Source organism: Hibiscus syriacus, unplaced genomic scaffold (genome assembly GCF_006381635.1).
Source record: "Hibiscus syriacus cultivar Baekdansim isolate YM2019G1 unplaced genomic scaffold, ASM638163v2 tig00111640_pilon, whole genome shotgun sequence".
Taxonomy (NCBI): domain Eukaryota; kingdom Viridiplantae; phylum Streptophyta; class Magnoliopsida; order Malvales; family Malvaceae; genus Hibiscus; species Hibiscus syriacus.
The window spans coordinates 1,440,361-1,464,541 of NW_024063142.1; the positions used below are offsets into that span (position 1 = coordinate 1,440,361).

At 35.1% G+C, this 24,181-nt stretch overlaps 2 protein-coding genes across 4 annotated transcripts; both read right to left on the bottom strand.

Annotated features, from left to right (window-relative positions):
- Positions 1 to 1,008: 1,008 nt before the first annotated feature.
- On the bottom strand, positions 1,009 to 19,159 carry LOC120166469 (myosin-15-like). 3 transcript variants are annotated; one of them, XM_039175724.1, is made up of 34 exons: positions 19,024 to 19,159; positions 18,807 to 18,943; positions 18,082 to 18,228; positions 17,876 to 17,977; positions 17,612 to 17,669; positions 17,404 to 17,505; positions 16,061 to 16,098; positions 15,838 to 15,964; positions 15,578 to 15,751; positions 14,594 to 14,725; positions 13,619 to 13,728; positions 13,139 to 13,199; positions 12,849 to 13,026; positions 12,064 to 12,269; positions 11,669 to 11,788; positions 5,856 to 5,954; positions 5,467 to 5,688; positions 5,129 to 5,268; positions 4,760 to 4,871; positions 4,520 to 4,570; positions 4,309 to 4,398; positions 4,049 to 4,219; positions 3,751 to 3,903; positions 3,285 to 3,461; positions 2,756 to 2,890; positions 2,445 to 2,515; positions 2,265 to 2,364; positions 2,131 to 2,187; positions 1,976 to 2,032; positions 1,811 to 1,891; positions 1,651 to 1,733; positions 1,324 to 1,520; positions 1,234 to 1,262; positions 1,009 to 1,199 (listed from the first exon to the last, which is right to left on the bottom strand). In XM_039175724.1, exons 1-32 carry the CDS (start codon positions 19,072 to 19,074, stop codon positions 1,397 to 1,399), a joined length of 3,666 nt encoding a protein of 1,221 aa, XP_039031655.1. In that variant the 5' UTR covers positions 19,075 to 19,159; the 3' UTR covers positions 1,009 to 1,199; positions 1,234 to 1,262; positions 1,324 to 1,396. The 3 variants fall into 3 exon arrangements, with proteins under 3 accessions (XP_039031655.1, XP_039031653.1, XP_039031656.1); XM_039175722.1 differs by having other exon boundaries at positions 1,234 to 1,520; XM_039175725.1 differs by lacking the exons at positions 16,061 to 16,098; positions 17,612 to 17,669; positions 17,876 to 17,977; ... (1 more) ...; positions 18,807 to 18,943; positions 19,024 to 19,159 and having other exon boundaries at positions 1,009 to 1,520; positions 17,404 to 17,422.
- A 158-nt stretch (positions 19,160 to 19,317) lies between these two features.
- Positions 19,318 to 22,808, bottom strand: LOC120166473 (myosin-15-like). Its single transcript, XM_039175728.1, has 8 exons — positions 22,744 to 22,808; positions 22,392 to 22,520; positions 22,136 to 22,285; positions 21,012 to 21,157; positions 20,763 to 20,919; positions 20,294 to 20,352; positions 19,541 to 19,741; positions 19,318 to 19,510 (listed from the first exon to the last, which is right to left on the bottom strand). The coding sequence occupies exons 1-8, from the start codon at positions 22,747 to 22,749 to the stop codon at positions 19,459 to 19,461; spliced, it is 900 nt and encodes a 299-aa protein (XP_039031659.1). The 5' UTR covers positions 22,750 to 22,808; the 3' UTR covers positions 19,318 to 19,458.
- Between the last annotated feature and the right edge of the window lie 1,373 nt (positions 22,809 to 24,181).

Sequence of the window (24,181 nt, forward strand, 5' to 3'; positions counted from 1 at the left end):
TTAATATATATAAAATTATATTATATATAATTCGAGTCATGAGTACCTAATTCATAATTTTTTATTTTTTTCTTTAAATTATATTATTTTTAATATATATATAAATATATATTCTAAATTTAAATTTTAAAAGTCTATAATATATATAATCCACATGTAAAGTTTAAAAAATTCAAATTACATAATTAAAATAAAATTTATTAAAAATTAAAATAGAAATATAATCAAATTTCACATGTTTTGAAGTTAAAATAACTATTTTAAAAAAATAATCTAGAACATTAATGTGAAATAATTTAAGAAATTATGAATTTAAAACGTTATGGTATCAAAATTTAAGAAATTAATATTTTAAAATGCTAGAATGAAATAATTTTGAGAATTATGAATAAAAAATTTAATATAAAATAAAAATAATATATATATATATATAATAAATCAAATATTGGGTCGACGAGTATCCAATTAAGCAAAACTTTGTGACCCAAGTCCAACCCAAAAATCCTAAAAAATAACAAGCCAAATACTCTACCAGAAAATCATATATTTTTATTATAAATACCCGATATTTTTAACTGAGTTAATGGGTCAACAAGTTAGGTACTTTTAAACACCCCTACTGGCATGACATGTGGCATCACTCAATTGGATAATTATATTTATTTTAATTTATTAAAAGTATGACTAAATTGAGAAAATATGTAAAATAACAAAAACTAAATGTGTGATTATATCAAAATATTTAACAATTGATCACGACAGTTAACCCATTATAATCACATCTTAGTTAAATAAAAACAAAAGTGATACATCTTCATTAAATAAAAACAAAAGTAATCATATCTTACGTTTTTTGAAATAGGTGAGCAAAAATAGACAAAACACAAACATAAGTGATTATCAGTATAATTAATGCTAAATACATATAAAAATTAAATTTCAAGTTTGTATCAGTAGCTACCAAGTTGAACTCTGAATTCACTTGAATAAGCACAATGTTCATGATTTAAGAGCATTAATGGCAATTCTATGTACAATCTAAACGTTCTTTGTACAGGCATAGGAATACAACATGAAAGCATTTCTACAGTTAAAACCAAATGTGACTGAAGGATGAAAAAGGAGAGGACAAGCTTCACAGGTGAAAAAAACAAGAAGCATCCTTCTCAATTCAAAACCATACAAATGGCTTATGCCTACTCAATGTCAATATTGTGGTTACCTACGTCCTACAACTACCCAATGTGGATTCCATCAAGAGAGATGGGAGATTATAGATGTATTTTCACTAGTTTTTAGATTCTTTGCAGCGCAAATCTTTTATCTTCGATGCATTAACTTTCAACACGAACTCTACTGTGGGTTCAAATAGCTGCTTCAGAATCACGTGGTGGACTTACTTTTGATTCTGCATTAGACACTGTGCACACGAATATTCCGATAGGAATTCAGGGAGTTCAATGGAGGAAGGGTCTATTGCTGGTATTGCAATATCTATATCTTCCGTTGAGAACGGAATGCTGTAATCAGAAAATAATTCTACTTCAATAACAAGCCTAGGTGAAAATATACAAAACATGGGTCGACCTAAATAAAACCAAGAGGATTTTGGCAGGGGAGAAAAAATAACTTTAACAGAAAACACATTACCTGAGATCATCATCCAGTAAGAATGAGTTTGAGGCCAGATATTGGCTGTCCTTGTTCAGCATCTCCCTCATTTCAGCAACAACCTGATGATAGATAATGTCAGAAACCCAAGTGACATTATAAAAACATAAATTTACCAGACACCGAGTCTGTAACTCACCTCATTTGACACACTCTGGGTACCATATTTGTCATCCCAGTACATAGTACTTATTCGGTAAATTTGCCTAATAGTCAATGCCTGTACAAGTTCCACAATACAAGGAAACACGATTAACCTCCAAGAGGAGAAATGAAATAGGGGACTCAGATGAGCATAGCTTACCGGACACAAATCGTTACTAATCTCAGCCAAAGATTTTTTTCTCTTCTGATGTATTACCTAAATAAATGTAGAACAAAAAGGTGAATGGTTTATAGCTTAATAGACCAGATGTATATATATATACATGCATGTGCGTATGAAGCTGGAACACTGACCAGAAAACCAACAGCTTGTCTAATATAGTTTAGCTCATGCCATGAGGTTCCTGCATACTGTATATTCCAATATTTCAGAATAAAATACTATTGCATTCAATTGGTACAATAATTCGCAGAAGAAAGTTATTTACCTCCTCCTTTGCATTGACTATCCATTTCTCTAGTTCTGCTAGGCCAGATTTAACATATTCTCCATTTGAGAACGAGCAACATTCTCGTCGAAGCAAAAGACTGGATAAAATTTTATCTTAATAGTTTGATCATTCAACCAATTGTTTCTAAAGAAAATTTTAAACACGATAAGCACATACCTGTTGAAAAGAGACATATTGATGAAGGAGAAAACCTGAGTTATTAGCTTACGAATGAAGAAAGAGGATACCTACATGCACAGGGACTGGGTCAGAGAAGGCAACTGAAGAAAACAAAAGCTTGGATGATTTTTAACTTTACTGCTCTAATTAATTTTGTAAGACAAACCATTTTTAATTAGTCAATAAAGATATTATTCAATTCTCTCATCAAGAATTGCACATATTTCATGACCTTATCAACTAAGGTTTATCAGTTGCAATTATTGTTTCTAGAAGAGGAACACCTTGCTTCAAACTATTACACGTACATGATTTTCACGTAAACGATCCATAAGGGAATCCAAGAATTTGATGATGCTATCCCATTGACTACTAGGTGACTGTTGGGTAAACCCTCCAGGAGATCTTGATTTCCCAGCAAGCATTCGTGCATTTTTTGGCACCTTCAAAATCAGAAAATAGTATCCAACAATCACAATTTTAAGTTTCCAACCCTCTGGTGCTTTCTCAAAGGATCCAAACAAATATACCTTATTTTAAGAAAACAAATAAATAAAAGAATTGCATATACATGAAAACATATATGAAAAAAATTTGATCAAATCATAATCAGACAATGAATGCCATTTCGCTCAAGTTCCATTATACAGTGGCAAACACTTCAATAGTGAGCTAAGCACTTGAACCGCACAGCACAAACAGATGATTGAAACATAGCAGAAACACAGCTAAATAATAATCAAAACTCATTTTGGGGCCAGGTAAGTCATAATTTTGATATTTGGGTTTAGCTTCCAGATCTGCACAAGATATTAACATCTAACATTCAATACAAACCTGAATGCAGAGTCCCAAAAGCGGAGATAATTCTTTCTTAATGTTGTCACGAATCAAGCCAAAAATCTTCTCAACACAGGCTGTTAGTTGTTGTTTGAATAGTATTGCTGGATATCTTGCGTCTATATGTGACATACCATCCTCAAACCCGAGGTATTTGAAAGGGGATTTTAGACCCTAGAGGTGTCAAAAACAAAATTCAGCTCACTAGACAAAGTTGTTCAATGACGCGATAAAATTAAAAAGAATAGAACATGACTACAAGCCTAATACAGCAATGATGACTATTATTAGAAATAAAGGTGTCTGCTTCAGTCATATGATAACAATAACATAATAAACAAAAATGGGGATATATTTTAGCAGGAATTGCATTAATTTTTTTTAAAAGGAAACAAGAACTCTACTAGATATAACAAAATTACAACCCAAAAAGGTCATTTCAAAATATTGTGACGGAACTCACATAGGAAACCCTCCCAGCTAAACCAGTATTTCCTCCAGAACGCTGAGTTGCAGCAGAAAGAAAGCCATTTGATCGTAAATTTTTTTGCAGCAGACACAGAAGTGCTGAGGTGTTGGACAGCCAATAAGGTAAGGTTACATTTTCAGGCCCAACCTGCAAAAATGTCAAAAGATTGAATATGGAGAACATTCACGAAAGGCTAAAATGTTATTCAAAATATTATGGGATTGATTCAGTATCTATTACAAATAATGGCCTTTCAATTTCATGAAAGTTTGTGATGATGTACTGCAAGTACCTTCAGAACATCATTGATTCCTTCTATTATGTAGTCAAATATAGCAGTCCGTTCAGACTCAAAGGAATGCCAATAATGAAGACATTTGTATATGATACAAGCAGCCAGCGGTTTACCATTGTGAAACCCCAAATTTTCTTTGATACATCTTGAAAGAAATTCATAATTTTCCTGCGGAAACAAATTCTTATATTTTAAGTCATCCAAATGCAAAGTTATCAAAAGAATAAACTTAAATGATATCCGTATAAACAAGAAACCTGTTGTCTCTCTGCTGTTAGTTTCAGCCTTCTTGATTCTGACATGCTATGTGAGAATGGTACAATAAGTTTTGAAGGTGTGGGAGATTCCTGCAGAAGAGAACATAATCAGGAAAGCTTAAAACTTGCACACCAGTCAGAGCTGAAAATAGTTAAATGCAGCAATAATTTTCTAATGGAGAAATGAGAAACTTGGGTGTGTGTGTCTTACATATGCTTGCTTCCGGTCAGTCTGAGGAAGACCAAGTGCACTACCATATTTCTGGGTTATTAAGAAAAGATTAATTTACAATAACCACTTCTCAGTAAGCCCAAATAAATGCAAATTTAAAGGAAAAATAATTTAAGAGAATATAAGAAAAAGGATGCAAGGCCAGCGTCATCCGAGATTCAAAAAAATTACAATTAGTGCAAATATAAGCCATCTAAGATAAAACAATAATGCACTTACTTCTGAAAATGACTTTAGAAAGCTAGCACGGTTGCTCTTCGGGGACGGGGTCAATGCTTTTTGTCGTAGAACAAGATTTTCATCTTCTAAATGTGAGAGCTTCTCCTCCAGACTTGTTACAAATCAGCAAACGAAATGAATGAGGAAGTAAAATTAATTAGTGTGCAAACCAAATTAGTATATCCACTTCAGATGACAAAACAAAATAATTCAATGTAAAAAGCAGTCGGTAGAAGACTAAATCATAGCAGAACAAAATCCAATGTCACCATAACAAACAAATAAGTTTAAAAAAAAGCAGTATGCAAAGCATAGAATACGCATGCATCTATTTAAGTCTAAACCACAGTTTCAAGTTATGAAAGATACCTTTTCATATTATTCTGGAGCTCAAAATTCTTTTGTTTCAATTCCTGCAGTTTTTCAACCGTATCATTGGCATCTTTTATAGCCTTCTTGAGCTCAAGCTCCAGGGAAGAATTCTTCTTTTCCAAGGTATCCAAAGAACTCTGAAAAAGTAAACAGAAGTCGAAGGAAAGTCCTTATTAATAGCAAAGCAGATGAAAATTATACAGAAAGCATATTCTAAATTCAATTTCTAAGAAAATGTTTAAATCAGAAGAAAGTAAACTACAACGTTCCAAAGTGGAAAGTAAGTAGTTTTCTTAGCCTAATCATAAAAAATGGTAATCAACAAAAAACCAAACCTTAAGTAATGCATTTTCCTTTCTCATTTTAGCCATCATAGTAAGTTCCTTTTCAAAAGAAGATTTTTCTTTTCTTGATAATTCCAATTGATTTTGCAACACTGCATTCTTGTTGCACTCACTAATTGTTGCCAGCTTAGCTGCATCTAACTCAAGCTTCAAAGATTCCAATGCTTTCTGAAGTTTTGAAATTTCAACTGACTTCGTATCTTCATTGGAAACCTGCAGATTGCCACGTTTAAAAAAAATGGAACATAGAATAACAGAATACTTTTATTAAAGAAAAGAACAGAGGCACTAGATAACAGATCTAAGAGCAAAGTACAAACATTCCAAATTTATATGATTACAGCTTTCTAAAACAACAGTTCAGAAACTATAAGTTATACCCGCATTCGTTTTTCTAGATGCAGTCGCCATGTGAGATCTTCTAATTGCTTTTCAAGCTTGTTCTTAGCTAACCGTAAGGCACCTGCTTCATTAGCCTCCTGAAAATTGTATATGGAAAAGTAGTCATATTGCAAGAAAGTTCTTAATATGTGGAAAGTCTGGTGGTGAATTGTGACTGTAATGAATACATAAATCAGAAGATCCCATCTCATTGCATAGATGGGTCTTAAATGAATCTTCACTTTTCAAGTCAAACTCAAGAAAACAAGGAATTACCTGGTCCTTTTTTACAATTCCTTAAATCCTTACATGAGTACAATCGAAATGTAAAGAACATTTAATAGACCAGGAAAATACAGGACTTTTCTAGACTGATTTTTTTTTTTGATAAGATTTGAAGGCCTCATTAAAAACCTCCTTTTTTTTATAGGAATAGGAGGTCTCGTTAAAAACCTCCCTCATAGTTGGCTCTTGTGAAAGAATTAAAAACCTCCTTCTTGATTAATGGAGCTTGAAAAAAGCTCCTTAATCAGCGGAAGGAGGAAAAGAATGTCTTAGATTTTCATTAAAGAAAATACTAATTACAGCCTAGCGATCTCTTCGAAATAACCCTTACAACAGCCAACAAAACCCACCCGAACAGGAATCAAAGACAAAACTGAAAATGCAAACATAAAAATTAGCCTATTCCAACCTTTGCTAAAGCATCAGCGTCCATATTAGCTGTCCTTGCAACCCAATTAATAATCCCCCCAAAATTCTAAGATTATCAACTATATTTCTAACAACGAAGGCATAAACAACTGGGCATGAGTCGACATTGTTGATCCAGTTTACTGCAACCCTGCTATCACTCTCAACAATCAGCCTATCTTTAACCCTCCCTTGAGCAGAAGCAAAGAAAGAAATACCCCTTTGAATAGCTTTAAGTTCCAGCATAGTCGGAGGTCCCGGACCAGCTGACTCCTGAAAAGAACCTAGGACTGTACATGAATGATCCCTCCAAATACCTCCTATACCCGATTTCTTCCAATCACTGCTAATGGCTGCGTCAACATTCAATTTAAAAAAGCCAGCAGGGGGAGGTACCCACGGGATTAAAGAAAACTTCAATAAATTGTAGGGCGAGTAGGAATCCGCTAATGAAGGATCAATAATCAAAGAATCCTTATGAATAGAAACATCTTTATTCTTAGCTAGAAACCAAGAAGCAAGCCTAACTCTTGATAAGAAAAATAATTATATCTGTTCAAGCTTTCCCCCTTCAAAGACAATAAAATTTCTAGTCTTCCAAATGGTCTAAATGATAACCCCTGGAATGAAAGTCCAAATAGCAGAATTAGATTTCAGCTCATCCCAAGCGATAAGAAAGGTTATAACATCAGCAGGAAACACAGAACTAAACCTCCAAAAGTTTAAAAATTTGTTCCACAAAGACCATGCAACCGAACAGATAAAGAATAAATGCGTGGAATTTTCCTCAACCAATTTACAGAGAGGGCATAAATCGTCCTCAATACCTTGAATACCTCTTAATCAATTCGGATTTAACAGCTAACTTACAAAGCACAACCTGCCACATTAAAGATTCAACTCTAGGGGGTACCAAACCTCTCCAAATAATTTTATTCCAGAAACGAACTCCATCTGAGCCTGAAGCACAACTTTATATACAAGAACTGACTGAAAAAACACCATCCCCACTGCCTTTCCAAAGTAAAATATCACTGGAATCTTTAGACAAAGAATAGGGAGAGATGATGCTCACTAAGTTGCACCATTGTTCAACCTCCCAATCGTTTAAATTTCTTCTAACTTGAACATCCCAAACCCAATCAGATGGAAGGAAATCCCCAAACTCACAAAGTTTGCCAAATCTATTAGAAGAAGCCGAAAACAATCTAGGGAAAAGAAACTGAAGCGAATAGTCTGCAGCCTAACTATCTTGCCAAAAACGAATAAGCTTACCATTTTCAACATGAAAACTGCACAAACTTCGAAACTTAGAACCAAATGAGTCTTGCTTGTAATGATTGTTAACCACCGATCTCCAAAGCCAATAAGATTGAGGAGAAATCTTGCTATCGAACAGTAACCTTGAAGAATCAATGTTGTATTTACTACAAATAAAATTCCTCCAAACAGAATTTCTCTCATTTGCAAATCTCCAAGACCATTTCCCTAGCAATGCTCTGTTCATACTAGTCAGGTTTCGGACTCCCAAGCCTCCCTCATTCTTAGGTTTACACACATCATCCCATTTAACCCAGTGAATCTTCTTTGAACCATTTCCCCCTCCCCATAAAAAATTAGACATGATCGAGTTGAGAGCCATAAGGATTGAAGCTGGAATCTTGAACATAGACAAGAAATACGTAGGCAGTGAGGAAAGAACCGATTTGATCAAAACCAGTCTCCCTGCTAATGAGAGAGTAGCAACCTTCCAACCCGCTAATTTAGTATGAAAATTCTGCACCACTAGTTCCCAAATAACAGAAGCATTCTTAGTGGGCCCTAGTGGGAGACCTAGGTAGTTAGAGGGGAAACTCCCAATAGAACAGCCAATAGAAGCTGCCCAAGTCTAAACCTCCTCTTGGGAAATATTAATCCCAAACAATATGCTCTTCTTAAGGTTTAGTTGTAGCCCTGACATAACCTCAAAAACTCTGAGCACCCTCTTCACATTCATAATCTGCGTTTTCGAAGCTCCACAGAAAATAATTAAGTCATCCGCAAACTGTAAGTGTGTGAGCTTAAAAGATCCTTCCTCCTTGCCAACTGTCAAACCAGAAAATAATCCCTCAGAAACAACCCGTAGTATTAATAGATTCAACAACTCCCCTACTAGATTGAATAACAAAGGTGAGAGTGAACATCCCTGTCTTAGACCCTTGGCCATAGAAAATTCCTTGGTTGGAGCCCCATTGACTAGCACTGAAATGGAGGCTGTAGAGACACATTTCCTAATCCAGCTTATCCAAGTCGAACCAAAACCCATCTTTTCCATCACCTTGAACAAAATAGGCCAATCAACCGTGTCATAAGCCTTTTTAAAATCAACTTTGAGAACACAACCCTTTAGCCCTTTCTTCCTCCAATAATCAATGCCCTCGTTAGCAATGAGGGAGCAATCCAAAATTTGTCGACCGGGTATAAAAGCAAACTGAGATGGGCTGATGATATCTCTTATACAGCTTCTAATCCTCCTGGATAGACACTTGGATAGAATCTTGTATACACCTCCTACTAGGCTTATAGGTCTATAATCATCTAGGCTCCCAATGTTAGAACCCTTTGGAATAAGGGTGATAAAGGTATGGTTAATACCATGTTCCCAATCTTTCCCCACATAGAATCTGTGAAAGAACTGCATGATGTTTCCTTTAAGAACAGACCAAAACCTTTTGAAAAATCCCAAGTTCAATCCATCGGGCCCCGGAGCTTTATTACTATCGCAAGACTTCAAAGTCTCCCAAACCTCCTCCTCTGAAAATTCCTTCTCTAAAAGAATGCTTTGATCCACGGAAATTCTAGGAAAAATCAACCCGATGTCTTCAACATCCAAAGTAGACCGATTATTGAAAATATTAAAAAAGTGCTCTTTAACAGTGCCCTTAATAACAACTGGATCATGAGTAATATTCCCATCAATTAATAAAGCATTCAACGCATTTCTTTTTCTTCTAACTGAAGCACAAGTATGGAAAAATCTTGTGTTTCGGTCCCCATCATTAATCCACTTCTTTCTAGAATTTTGATACCAAATATGTTCCTCAATTCTAAGGAGTCTCCATAACTCTGATCTGCAAACACTTAACTCCTCGACTTTCCCCTGAACCGAACTGTCATGCAACTGCTGAACATCCTCCTCTAGCTTATGAATTCTTTTTTCCAGATCTGAGATTGAAGCTCCTGGAAACTTATTCTTCTGCCCTGCCCACTTTTTAATGGCAACCTTAGACTTCTTCAGAACATTTAGGATTCCAGCTTTTCCCCCAGCCTTCTTACAATCTGCTATAGTATGACAAACCATTTCCTCAAAACCTTCTTCCTCCATCAAATAATTAAAAAGTTTGAAAGGCTTTTTCCCCCAATCAACTCCACCATCTTGTACAAGAATAGCATTGTGGTCTGAAATATATTTAGGAATAAGTGACTGAATTAATTCAGGAAAAGCATCCAAAAATTGTCCATCCACCAAGAACCTGTCCAACCTAGCAAAAGTTGGATCATCTTGGTTATTGCACAAAGTGAACCTTCCCCCATTCAATAGCAGATTAATTAGGCTTGAAGATTGAATAAATTGAGAGAAAATTCTCACAGAGAATCTGTTCTGAGCTCTGCCCACCTTCTCATTCTCACACAAGTAAACATTAAAGTCCCCTCCAATACAAACCGGTAGATTCTGTCCAGAAATGAACACGCTAAGTTCTTCAAAAAAACTTTCTTTTTCTTCTTCCACTGAAGGACCATAAACGTTGATGAGAACACTTCTGAACTGTTTAAGTATGAATTTCCCTACAACCGCAATGAATCTTCTGTTAATGCTGTGATTTTCCATCTCAAACACATTGTCATCCCAACAAAATAATAACCCCCCTGAGGAACCAGTAGCTGGAGATTCGATAACTCCCTGAAAAATAGTCAATCCATTCCTTCTCAAAAAAGACCTTTGTGTCTTCTCTGCTTTAGTTTCTTGTAACCAAAGAAAAGAAGGATGAGAGTTAGAGACTAATCTCTGATATTGCTCTCTGTTTCTCTCTTTTTCCTAAAGAAATGCCAGAATTGTAGTAAGACAAATGTTTATCCACAACACAACCCTCAGGCTCTCCAACGAAACTACCGACACCAACTTTATCCACATAATTTGGATCCTCACTGCCCCGTAAATTAGTCTCTGCTGTTGTAGAAATCTGTTGAACCGTCTTGCAAACCTGATCATTAGACTGCTTTGGACTTAGAACATCCTTTGTACCATTATTTCCTTTTTGGTCATTCCCATACCAGTAGTTCCTCTCCTTACATCTTCTGTAGACTCTTCTGAAGCTGGCCATTTTCCTCCTCTGAAAAGGCTCACTTTTTGTAGAAAGGGAACTTCTATGCACAACCATCGTTTTACCCCTAGAGAAACTCTTTGATAATTCTGAATTAGGGACTATCAGCTTAGAGTTAGTTTTTTTAACCTCAAAATCTGTGCTGCCAGACAAACCTGGAATAGAGCAGTACCCCTTATATTGTTTTCTAGCACAGCTAGCTTCTGCAATTTCCCTATTCTGAACCAATTTACCAAATTTATTGATTGTATAAGCTGGCCCAGAAGGAATTATGTTAGCTTCTGCAATGAATTTTTTTTTTTGAAAGTAATAATTTTATTGAATAGGGAAAGTAGCACATTGAAAGGGACCTCGTTAAAAATCCTCCCTAGACCTAGGTGGAGGAAAAAGAGTGCTCCCAATACAATGGACAGGAAGCATAACCAAACCAGAGAATTAAACAAAGGAAACACATACGCACGAAACACATACGCACAAAACACAAAACCAAGCAGCCAGCAGAATTAGACTGATTTCATAACTCACATATACGAAGATTGCTGATCAACCATTTGACTTCCTAAATAAATGCCTACAACTTAATGAGACTCAAATAAAGCTTTATGATACTAAAAGCACAATTTTCATTAAACAAGTATTCTCTTTTCTTTAAATATTTTTTCCTGGACCTTCGAGGTAGCACTCGGTAGATTCCACAAAACACATTTAACACGAAGTTTACAGTGAAAGAAATCAATAGAATAAGCAGTTCCACATACTTGCTTAAGCCTTCGGAGTTCTCTTTTTGCAAGTTTTTGCCTCCAACGACATTGTATTGCAATGATATATTTTTTATAATTATGGAAAGCAGAGCGGAATCTGTACAATCTCCAATGAGCCTGCTCAATGCAAGAAACAGAAGACATTAAGAGTCAAATTCCAGCCTGCGGAGGATTTTTACCCAAAAACAAGCAACAAAGGTGAAAAAGCTTCACAAAAAGCAATTAGACGATAAGCATGCAATGAATTTGAGGACAGTCGAAACACATTAATTGCTTATCACACACATGCCCAGAGTGCAACTTCCTAAAACCATGATGAACATAATCATATACATATTGAAAACCACATGATAGCATATGAATGCACAGAAATATGATCACTTTTTGCTCACCTGGATCACAGTGGCAGCTCGATGCTTCTTTCCATGCAAAAACTTTTGACGAGTTGAAAAGCCACGGATGTTGGACTGTAAAAAAACAGCTGCCGAGAATAGTTTCAGATAAGCATGCCTCAATAGCCACCTCCGGGCATATTTCTGTAAACAAACAGCCGCTGCTGCCTCTCTTCTTGCAGCAAACATCTTTCGAGCAAGGCATCCTGCAGAAATCATGATAACTTTGACACTAAAGCAAAGATCAAACATGAGACAATTTATCTTGTGAAAAGGACAGTTAATGACCAAAATACACTTTGTTATCAGAAGAGGCTAAATCATTTATAGTATTATGCAATGAAAAATTTGATTTAAGATTCTGTATTTTAAGTTTCATTAGTTAGGTACTTTGTTTTCTTTAGCTTAATGAGGGTTATATTTGGAATCTTCATTTAGAACTAGGGTTTCATGAATTCTCATTATATATTTTGAACATTGAAGTTATGATGTAGATAGATTGAATAATTTCGAGATTCGATTCTCTAGCATCCTCCCTTTTTCCTCTGTTCACCTAAATTCCTTCTATTTCCTTTTTCTAGCTTCTCAAGTCATATCTACCCTTGTGTCTTACATCAGATATTAATTTTGTGAGGAAATGAAAAAAAAAACAGCCAAGCATAACCTTTGACGAATATATAGAAGAAAAAAACTTAAAGAAAAGGAAGTTTCAAGCAATTAAACAAAAAAAATGAATTAAAAGTAATTTATGTAAGAAAAGTAGGTGCACTGTCCAGAGAGAAAACCTCTACAATATGCTTGGAGTGCAATTGCAGCAACCCTGGCTGAAATAAACTTCCTACGTGCAATAAATGTCCGCAGACGGTGCTGAATACATTTCGCAGATGTATCCAAAACCTCAGCCCGTCGTGAATCTAAAACACCTATCTGACCAGCTCTAAGAAACACTTTTGTCTTGCCCAACTGCAAAAAATATTTGAAAACAGAATCAGAAAAATTAGGCCATCAAAAAATTGAAAAAGAAGCAACAAAAAGTTAAAAATAATTTTAATTATACAATGTTAATCATGATTACCTGAAAATTTTGAAGGTTTAACTTCTGCAGAATTTTTTCTGTTAATGCCTTTTCATCATAACTGCAAATATAACTTTAAAGTTAAATAAGAAACAGAAAAAGAGGGTTTTTAACGAGGCCTATAACTCTTATAAAAAGAAACAGAAAAAGAGCTATCAGAGAACAGCAAAATGGAGAAGAAATGGATTTCTTTAGAAGAAATTCTGGAAAAACACAGCCATCGGGAAGCAAGGAAGCCCTTTACTATTCAGAAACAAAGAATAACAAGTTGTAAGCAAATTCCTGAGAAACCTAGATGTGCAAGGTACAGCACAGACAGATTTTAACAGAAATGAAAAAAGGGATTACTACATGGAATATGGAGACTTACCAATTATAATTTAACCATCCTAACAAGAGAACCTATAAGAAAATATGTAGTTTGACATGTGCTATGGTAATCTGCATGGCATGCAGGTGTATCTATAAAACATTTACTACCTTGTATCCATGAAATCTGAAGCTAACAAGCCAAAGCGATCCACAAATTCAGAATAAGTTCGTCGAGTTGGATAGCCAGCTAGACTTATTCGAACAGCCTCCAGAACACCCTAAATTCAAATCAATAAAGTTATCTTAGCAAATCACATCTATAGAATCTACCAAGAATCAAGACCTGGAAGAGTAAGATATCCATGTGCCAGATTAATACAAAATGTACAGGCAGTAACATTGAAATTAGAAATATAAAACCAATCAAGAATCAATCATGTGTCACTTGCACCAGGGATCTCTGCCATCAATTAAGTAGCGCACTAAGTATTTGACCTGATTGATGTTATCGGGAATTTCTTGTAACAGGCTTGTCTATTCTATTACTATATCAGAAAGCAACATTTTCAAGTCTGATTGAAAATGCAAAAGTTATGCATTTGTTGTTATTAAGCTTTTAAAATACTCCCCTGCCATTTTCGTGTAGAAATGAATGCTGTAGATTATAGATCCCTGAATAATAGTTAGTTAATTTAGTTTAGTTTAAAATTCAAATTTAATCTGTTAGTCTTATCTCTAATATGTTCTGCAAAGTTTTACTTAGGATTGTTCTCTAAGAGTTGTATAAGTTAAGGATATCTCTTCATTTGTAATTAAGTGAAATTAAAAATAAAATCTTAGAGAAAGTTTATTCTCTAAAACTTACAAATACAGACTCATAAATCAACTGAAATCAAAGAATTTCCTGAATGAAATGGAGCCAAGACACACAGATGTGTTATCCATGTAAAGAAAGAAAAGAAAATTGTAGTCAAAGAGATTAGGAAAGTAAAGAGCAAATATTTATGTAAAAATGGACGGCCTAGGTCAAATGTTACAACACACTAATCAACATCAGGAGCACAAAGCTTTAGAATGGCATTTCGATTGTGATTGATAGCACTTTAATTCAAAAAAGGAAGCATACATAAAGAGACAACATACCCCACAACGCAGTTGATGAAGGATACTGAGGTTCTCAAATTTTTGAGGTCGGTTCAATGAGTTTGGCTTCACACAGCGTATATAATGAGGTTCTGTTGAGTTGAGGGTTTCCATGAGTGCTTGAAGTTGTTGCTATAAAGAAAACGAAAAATAATTAGCAGCATTGGCATTAACAAATTAAAGACATTATGTTTGATGTGCTTACAGTGAACAGAAAACCCTCATCAGTAAATCACATGTAAATAGATATACTAACAGGGAAATCTTTTAGTAATCAAGCCACTCAACCAAGAACATCAATAAAGAAAATAAATCATCAAAATCTTCAAAGCCATCCCACTTCCTAAAAGTAAGGTCCAAGAAAGAATAATATCAACACCGCAAAGAAGAAAATATACGAGCAGCCAAATTTCCTGTAACAAGTTTATTGCCTTAAAAAATATCATCAATGACATGCCTGAACCTTCACAAGGGCTACCTAAAACAAGTGTTCAACTATGTTAGATGGACTCAGGTATGAGTAGTCAATACAAGTCTGTGTCCATGTGTTAGATTCATCTTCTGGTAAATATGGTACTCACAGATTCGGCTAAAAAATAAGATTAAAAAAAGGGATCATCGTAAGAATTTGTACGAATATAATAATACTACTACAGAATTGGGGTTTTCAGATTTTCTGTACAAGAAAGAGACCTTAGTCTGAATAAAAATCAAAATGTCATACACATTCCACACACAAATCCATGCCGTCACATCAACATGTATAGGAGGTTAAAAAATGCCGAGTCCATGCACAAAGAACTAAAAGAAACAGTTTTCGAATCATAGATTGGACTCGAAGTTAACTTCTCAAGTGACAAGCATATTAATATCAACAAGAACTAATAAAAATTATCTGAATATATCATATGGCATAGCTAGTAAAAACTTCTTCAAATCTCTAACTCCTAAGGAAAGCCATCAAAACCAAAAAGGGTTCTGTACCTTAAATCTTGTGGAGACTGAAGAAAATTTGTACGATGATCTTGAAGATTCCACCGGAGGTGAAGGGAAAAGACTCGCCACGAATTGGCATTTAGAAGAAGCCAAGAGATTACAATGTTCTACTACAACATAATCCCGGTTTTTGTCTATAAAGGAATCTGTTTGATAAGTAACCTAAAAAGAAAGGAAGTACATCATTACTATATCTGCCATATCTGAACATAGTTATATTATCTAGGGCACAATATTCCACCACTTGCCTTGCCAGCATAATGGGAAACAGTAAAATCTGTTTCTGAAAACTTAGCCTTCTCCAATCTCAGGTGACCTCGAAAATTCTGAAACAATTTGGTCGATAATGTTTCATGTGTGGATTTTGGGAACATGCTGCACAAATATGAAAATCAGGATAAGGATTAACAGAAACCATTAAATAGTATAGAACAGCACACACCACTTTGTAATGAAGGATTTAATCCATACCAAGCTTCATCCAAGAGAGCAATGATCCCAATGGGTTTCTGCATATGCAATCACAATAGTATAAGGTTCAATGGGAACAAAGAACATTTAAATGGAAAGAAGAACATTCAATCTGTCTTTCATGTTGATGCAAAAATATTTCTCCTAGCATGGGCTGATTTGAGGATTAATTCAACCATATGGTCATTTATTCCAGGGGTTGTCCTATGGACAATTTGGAAATTCAGAAATTATATTGTTTTTGAAGGAGGAAAGGTAGATCAAGCAGAACTCTTCTTTTTAGCTAGATTCAGGCTAGCTTCATGGTACTTAGCTAAGTACAAACAGGTTTCGATCTCTAAGGATTTGCTTATTTCAGATCCTTCCTTAGGGGATTCATGTTCTCCTAACTCCAAACTGATTGCAACTGTGATTAATTGGTCCCCTCCCCCAAAGGGCTTCATCAAATTAAATGTCGATACTGCTACTACTACTGACTGGAAGAGAAGTGGGATAGGTGGTGTTTTGAGAGATGATAACGGGACAATCATTGACTCTTACAAGGAATCTGCAGGTCCTGATCCTCCTACTTTGATGGAATTGAAATCTATCCTAAAGGGCTTATCTTTCTTTCACACTATACGACACAGATTAAAGGATCGGTTGATAATTGAGAGTGACTGCAGGGTGGCAGTTGACTGGGTTAGGGATTTCGTTTCATGTCCTGCTGTTTATGCTTACATCGTTAAAGATATTATTGAAAAACTTAGACTGTGTGAAGGTGTTATTAGATGGGTTAATAGGGCAGCTAATCTAGAGGCGGACGCTCTAGCTAAGGCTGGAATTGGTTAATATTTATGTTGTTTTTAAGGTTGTAACTATTTAGGTTTTTGATTTCCTTCAAGGAGTTTTAATTTTTTGTAATATATTGTATTAAGTTTATTATTAATAAATTCCAAGGCACTCTTTTCCTCCTTCCGTTGATTAAGGAACTTTTTCAGAGTTCCATTAATCATGAAGGGGGTTTTTAATGAGGCCTAATATTCCTATCAAAAAAAAATTAAATATCATAATGCTGCAAATTTCAAGTGCACATCCTGATGGTAAACTCATCCTTGCCCCTAAAAGAAACACTACTTATAATAACAGCATAGGTAAATGACACAAAGCTCTGAAGTAATCCAACCGTATTAGGGGATATTGCAAGTGAAATCCAAATAAACCATGATGATAACTGCAGAATCTTAGATGAGACTACCATGATCATATTATAAGCAAGATAAACATAGCAAAAGCAATGTTCTACTGCCGACAGGAATAACAAACAGATAATACATTTTTTTTAGAAGACCATGAATAAAAACCTTCTCAATCAGATCCAGAACATCTTGGTTGTCTATAAATTCGATGTAGCTCCAATTAATTTCTTCTTTCTTATACTCATCCTGTTCCATCTTGAATACATGCTGAAATAAGTGAAGAAAAGAATATAAGAAAAAAACAAGTAAACTGGACAGAATAGCACAAACAAAATGAACTTAGACTTCATTACATAGAAGATTGATTACTAACCTCATTGAAATGCTGCTGAAGCTTTTCATTTGCAAAATTAATGCAAAATTGCTCAAAACTAGGGCACAGAAGATGACAATCAATCAAAGAAAAGAAACAGGAATACAAGTCTAAGTATTGAGAAATGCAAAGCACTAGAGAGTACATATGCATACATCACATAAGATACACTAAAGCAGTAGATTTAAACAACAACAACAATAGTAATAATAATAACAAATAAAAACATTAAATGAACATACAAAACCAAATAATTGAATTTACCTATTATGCCTAAAGCATTCAAATCCATAGATGTCCAAAACTCCAATTTGTACACGGGAATCCGGATCTTGGCCCACAGACAAATTAATCTTATCAACAAGCCTTAGGAAATAAAAAGAAAAATTCAGAACAGAAAAGATTTAATTATCATACAAAATATACATTATAAAATAAATGTCTATAAACATGCATCAACATAAGCATACCAATCAAACAATCGAGAATAAACTGTCTTTGCCAATGCATCCCGACTAGCCACAGCAGCATTACAATCAAGAGCTTTAACAATACTACCTTCACGGGTTTGAATGGTACGAGTACACAATGTCGCCAACAAGAGGTTCACATCACACCTGGTAAATGAACAATTTGGTAACGTGCCTAAGAAGAGAATAAAAACCTAAAAAATGAACAATGGAAATCGAACAGATCAATGAGTGGCTGGCTTGAACTAGCCAGCAACCTACAATTTCATTGCCGGTCTGCAAGTTACAGACTATTTAATAAACTCAACCCCCATGACAAATATTAGGTGTTTAAAATATATACTTTTATTGCTGAAATTTGACCTAATTATACAATAAACGTTTACATACACTAATGATAATTAATTACGACTTTGATTTTCATCTTTTTCGTTCCAAACAATATTGAAATATTATATTAAGAGGTGCCCCATTAAGTAACCAAACTCAAAAGGATGATTATCAAAGATTTATTAATTAGCACACCAGTCACAGAACAAATCAACATAAACTATTGTCGACCAAGTAAACAACGCGATTCCCAAACCAACCCTCAAGTTCCATTTGGTAATTTTGCCTTTAGATTGTAAAAACATCCAAGAGGAAGGTAACATGATTGATACTTTACTCAAGAATATATGACTGAAACAAGACAAGAACAAAATCTATCTTCTAGTATCACCCACCGAAAAAGATCAGCAGCCGTCTGCAAATGGAACGTAGATTTCTGATCTTTAATAACTGAAGAATCGTGCTCTCTTCCAGGGGTAAATTCAATGTTTCCCAGGTGCAAAATAGCAGCCAAGGTGCGAAAAATAGCTTCCTGACAAAAAAATGACAATAGCATACGGTAGTTCAGGGAAAAATAAATTAAAGGCACAAGCGAGTGTGATATTCTCAAACCTGATCCTCATGACTGATTCCAACAATATCCATTGCCCTCCTTGTCTTCATATATTCCTCCGCATTGCTCACTCCTTCAAGTTCGTATGTCTTACTTTGATTTAAATAATGAAAGTGGCTTGGATGGCCTAATTTGTACTTTCTGCATCCTGAACAAAGTGATAGAGATGAAAATATCCCAGTTAAAGGATTAAGTGTGTTAACAAAAAAACAGTAGTATAGAAGTAGAAACAGCTATCAGCACTACACAGATTTCCTATAAGCATATTATGTTAACAAAAACATTTGCAGGACACATTAACAACACAGATAAGGGGGAAAAGAGGGATGCACATTCATACAAAATGATCTCATAGAATGTGTAGATGTATACAAAATAAACATGATACTCACAATAACTGAAAGTGCAGCACTCTACAACATTAAACAGAACATTCACAAGCATATATAGGGTGTGTAACAAATTGTACACATGCATAAACACTGTAAACCAAACAATGGAAGAGAAAGAGAAAAAGAGACATATATGACCAAAAAACAAGATAAAGAAAGACAGATTACTTTCCCAGATGCACACAACTGATAGAAGCAATGATAATTCCTCTCAGGATCTGTTATCTGAACAACACGGGACCGTTCAAGAAGGTAAGTTCTAACTGCAGCACCAGATATTCTACCATTTGCATCAAATTGGATCTCAACAAACTTGCCAAAACGACTGCCACACACAAAATAAAGGATTAAGCAACAATACAAGAAGATAAGTAAATTATATCTTCCGTCACTTCTAACTTGTCAGCATACAACAGCAAACTGGCATGTATTATGCAAAATAGCACAAGCTTAACATATTCTAAGTTGCAATGATATGGCTCTATGTGACATAATTCAAATAAAGTCATCTTATATTCCTCCATCTTGATGCATTTAAAACATATGTTGATACACAAACAAAAGAACAAACTACTTGGTTTCATCCATCTTAAACAATTACAGGTCACTCAATAACCATTACTCATCAAGAATAACCATATAAAGACAGTAGTGAAGGCAGAATCGAAGATGAGAGAAACAACATGGATTAGTATGATCAGACCAGTAACAATTTAAAGGAAGATAAACTCTTACTTCAAACTTCATAGTAATTAGGTCTACATGAAAAGGATTATAACCGTACACACTGCTGGTGAGTCTATAAACTCAATAAGTAGTAGATCTATACACTAGCCAGTAGCCACATGTATTTTGAGAAAAGGATTCTGAAGCTCACCTCGAATTGTCGTTTCTAACAGTCCTTGCATTTCCAAAAGCCTCCAATAGTGGATTTGACTGAATCATAAAGGAAATGAAATCAAGAGAGTGTCGGCAACAAAGAGGGGCGGTGCATTCCCAGAGTATGTAAGAAAACATGACCTAGGCTAAACCAAATAATTAGTTTATATGATCCTTTATTAAACTTCAATAAAAGTATAAAATAAGAAAAATAAAAGTTTGTACCATTCTAAAAGTAATCTGCATCAACCTAGAGCAAAAAATGTAGTAATTGCATAACTTTCATAAAACAGTGGGCTACTTGCCATGCCAGTCCACCCACCCCCCAGGAAAAAAGAAAACACACAAACACAGAGACCGTATTTAGCATTAAGAGAAAAACCTAATAAGAGAAACAAGAAAAAAGAGTATATATGTAGCCATTGCGTTCAAGTGGTAATTAAGTTAATCAATTCATGTAATCTTACTTCAAGAACTTGCTGCTCGACAGTTCGGTCATCACCGGCTGTGCGGCCTCCAACAAAAGTAAGATATTGCATAATTAGCTTTGTTGTCTCAGTTTTACCAGCCCCACTTTCTCCACTGACTAAAATAGACTGGCTTCGACCCTCATTCATCATTGCCCTAGGTAATAAACAGAGGAATTAATAGATAACGATTAAATCATGCCATCTGCAGGGCATTATGGATCAAGCGTTCAGGGAAAGATGACATACCTATATGATACATCAGCCACAGCAAAAACATGGGGGCTTAGCTCACCAAATGGCGCACCCCTGTACTGCTCCATCATATGCACATTGTAAAGATGAGGAAGCTTTGTGAATGGATTAACTGCTATCAAAATGCTTCCTGTATATGTCTACAAAAGAGAAGCTTTTTAACTGATTCTGGTAGTTGAAAATGTACCAACCAAGGATACTAAGGAAATCAGAATAAGTTATACAAAGAAAACACAAGTATACATGCAAACACATCACATAACCCATGAGAATAAAAAAATTATTTCTTTTTAAGCTAAAAACATGTTAATCGCAATTAGCTAAATATCACTAATAACGGCATTAAAAAATCGGAGTCAATCACTAATGAACACATACTGAAAGTATGAAACTCGATTAACCAAATTTGACAGATACAAATTTAGTCAACAATGTCTTATCAAATAAATAAATCTCTGCGAGTAAGAGAAAGAAACCATGCCTGGATAGCGATTAGTGATCTCTGCAAGTAACAGGTTCATATGGTATGCCAATTAAAACAACATAATGCGAAAAAAAAACCTAAGTTAAGTAAATAATGCCAGCATTATATTACTTAAAGACACAGTCAAAAGGTGTTGTTATTTAGTTAAGATAGTCTATAACATAACATCTAAGCCGAAGAGGAAAGCAAAACTCTAAAGTTGGTGCGCAGGAAACTCTAAATTTGGGAATAAGTAAGAAATACATTAAAACGGAAGACTTGCATGCCTTCAAAGAATCTAAATGGGTTTCTTAATTAATGTGAGGGAATAACTAGTTCTCCTGAGTAAACAAAATTAAAGCATTTATAAGAAGCATATTTTTAACCAAAATTGGAACACATGCTGCATAATGGATATTGTACTCCATAATTTCACTGACATGTAACTCAAAGAAAATAAGTCCGATGCAGCAATTCGGACCTCAGCAGGACTTCAGCATCAAATATAACTAACAAATTAAACATGTTGACCTTATATTTTAATCATTAGCATTTTGACCAGCTACAAAGATGATATGAGCGAAAAACAATAATTTGGTTCAGAACTAAGCATAATTTTAAACATCACTCCAGGAATTAACAGATTTAAACTTACATAAATATCATTCAAAGCATATCTCCTCTGAAGATTATAGAGAACACCAGGCTCATTCAAATAAGTCAACTTTGTCATATCATCAACACCGCCATGTTCTTCCTCTTCATCCGCATCTCTGGGAAACACTTTCTCTGGCAACGCCAACACCTGAACGACGAAATGAAATAAAAATTTCAAAATTGAGCAAACAGAAACAGTTTAAAATGCCCAAAAAAAATAAAAATAAATTAACTGAAGTGAACGAAACTTATACCGTTTTACCAGAGGCAGGTTGGACTTGGACCTGTTTGCCTCTAAGATCAGTAATTTCAGCTGCTACCCAGGCCAAGTTCTTGTCTTCAACCCACACCTTAGCGCCCTTGCGCAAGTTCATGTTTCGTTCCTGGAAAAAATTCAAAAAACCAATAAAGCAAGAAAGAAAACTAATTAAAATGAAACCCTAAAGAATCTCGCTTCAGTTTGTTTGTTTGTTTGTTACAGTGAAGTGAAATGCGGGTACGACGAGTGTGACTTCGGAAATTTCAAAGAAATCCTAGATGGAGACAGAATGACAAAACCGATAGAGAAAGCGAGGGAGGGAGGGAGGGGAGAGAGAGAGAGATTACGGGCATGTTTTTAGCTGTGAATTTTTTTCGACTTCCCGCCCTAACTGATGCTGTAGACTCTGAACAATATTTTTTTTTTTTTGATAAATCAGAATTTATTATCCAAAATAATAATGTTAAACTACAACAAATCAGCCAACAAAGAGATAAAACAACCTAGATGCAAAAGAGCCAAAGCTTGGTTATATTATATCCCAAGCATTATAAAGCAATTAGTTAGTTCTATCAAGTCTATTAATAGTTTTGCCCTTAAGTCTAATACTAATAGTTTCAATAATATCATTAAGCAAAATATCGATTGATCTTTGCCGACCCTGGAAAATACGTTGATTCCTTTCCTGCCAGATGAAGTAGATAAAAGCGTTCCAAGAAATCTTCAATAAGGTGGAGATAAGAGACTTCCCTCTCCAAGTTATGCTAGCCCAAGATGCCATAGTTTCCCAAGTAAGAGGAGTAATAGTCATATCGTTCAGTTGTAAAACTGTTTTCCAAAGTCCGATAGCAAAAGGACAGTGAGAGAATAGGTGATCTCGCGATTCTTGATATTGACAGCAGTTAACACATGTAGAATCAGAATATAAACCCAATTTCTGCAACCTGTCTCTGGTTGGTAACCGATTCAATAAGGCCATCCATGAAATCAAACTGTGTTTTGGGATATGCAAAGGATACTAGATAAGTTTGTGCCAACAAACCTTCATGCGTTTTATCCGAATCTTATCCCATACTTCCTTGATCGGCTGATGAGCAGCCGAGACTATAGGGAAAGCAATAGATCTCAACTTGAGAATTCAACAAAAGCTCCAGCTGACATTAGATCCAGCTGCAAAAGTCCAGAAATCGTGCTCCTTTAGGACATAGGATTTTAGCCATGCAACCCATAAAGATCCATCGCCTGCTAGAATTTTTCTAATAAGATTGATGGTACAAGCTTTATTCCAAATAGCAGTGTTTTTTAAACCTAGACCTCCTTCATATTTCAGCAGACATATGGATTCCCAACTGACTCTAGCACCGGCTGTTGAAGTATCAGCTCCTTTCCAGAAAAACCTGGAACAGAGTTGATCCACAGATTTAAGAATGGAAGCAGGAAGTATGAGTTGCCTGCACCAAAAGTTACAGACGCTGAACAGGACAGAGCGAATTAGCTCAAGCCTGCCAGACCAGTGCTGCAAGCGTTGCCTGATTTTACCGAGTAAAGGCTCGCAGTCTTTGGCAGTTAATTTCCTTGTAACGAGAGGAATGCCGAGGTATCTGACAGGCAACGACCCAATCTTGAAACCAGTAAAGAGTTTAAGATCCTCTAACGTCCTTGAAGAAATACCTGCTGCAAAGAGTTCACTTTTTGAAGAGTTAAGATTAAGCCCAGAAATTTGGTAAAAGCGATCAAGAACACTTAGGACACCAATCACCGAATCAACATTGCTTTTACAAAAGA

Bases quoted from the DNA above. Each gene is read 5' to 3' on its own strand.
- LOC120166469 (XM_039175724.1), bottom strand. From the start codon at position 19,074: ATGAAGACAAGGAGGGCAATGGATATTGTTGGAATCAGTCATGAGGAT. The intron at 4,399-4,519 runs GTAAGACACACA...TCTCTTCTGCAG, and splicing joins CTGACCGGAAGCAAGCATAT to GAATCTCCCACACCTTCAAA. The intron at 2,891-3,284 runs GTTTGTATTGAA...CTGATTTTGAAG, and splicing joins TTTTGGGACTCTGCATTCAG to GTGCCAAAAAATGCACGAAT.
- LOC120166473 (XM_039175728.1), bottom strand. The intron at 21,158-22,135 runs GTAAGTTTAAAT...TCTCTTTTGTAG, and splicing joins ATGCTTTGAATGATATTTAT to ACATATACAGGAAGCATTTT. The intron at 20,920-21,011 runs GTATGTCATCTT...TTTATTACCTAG, and splicing joins GTGGCTGATGTATCATATAG to GGCAATGATGAATGAGGGTC.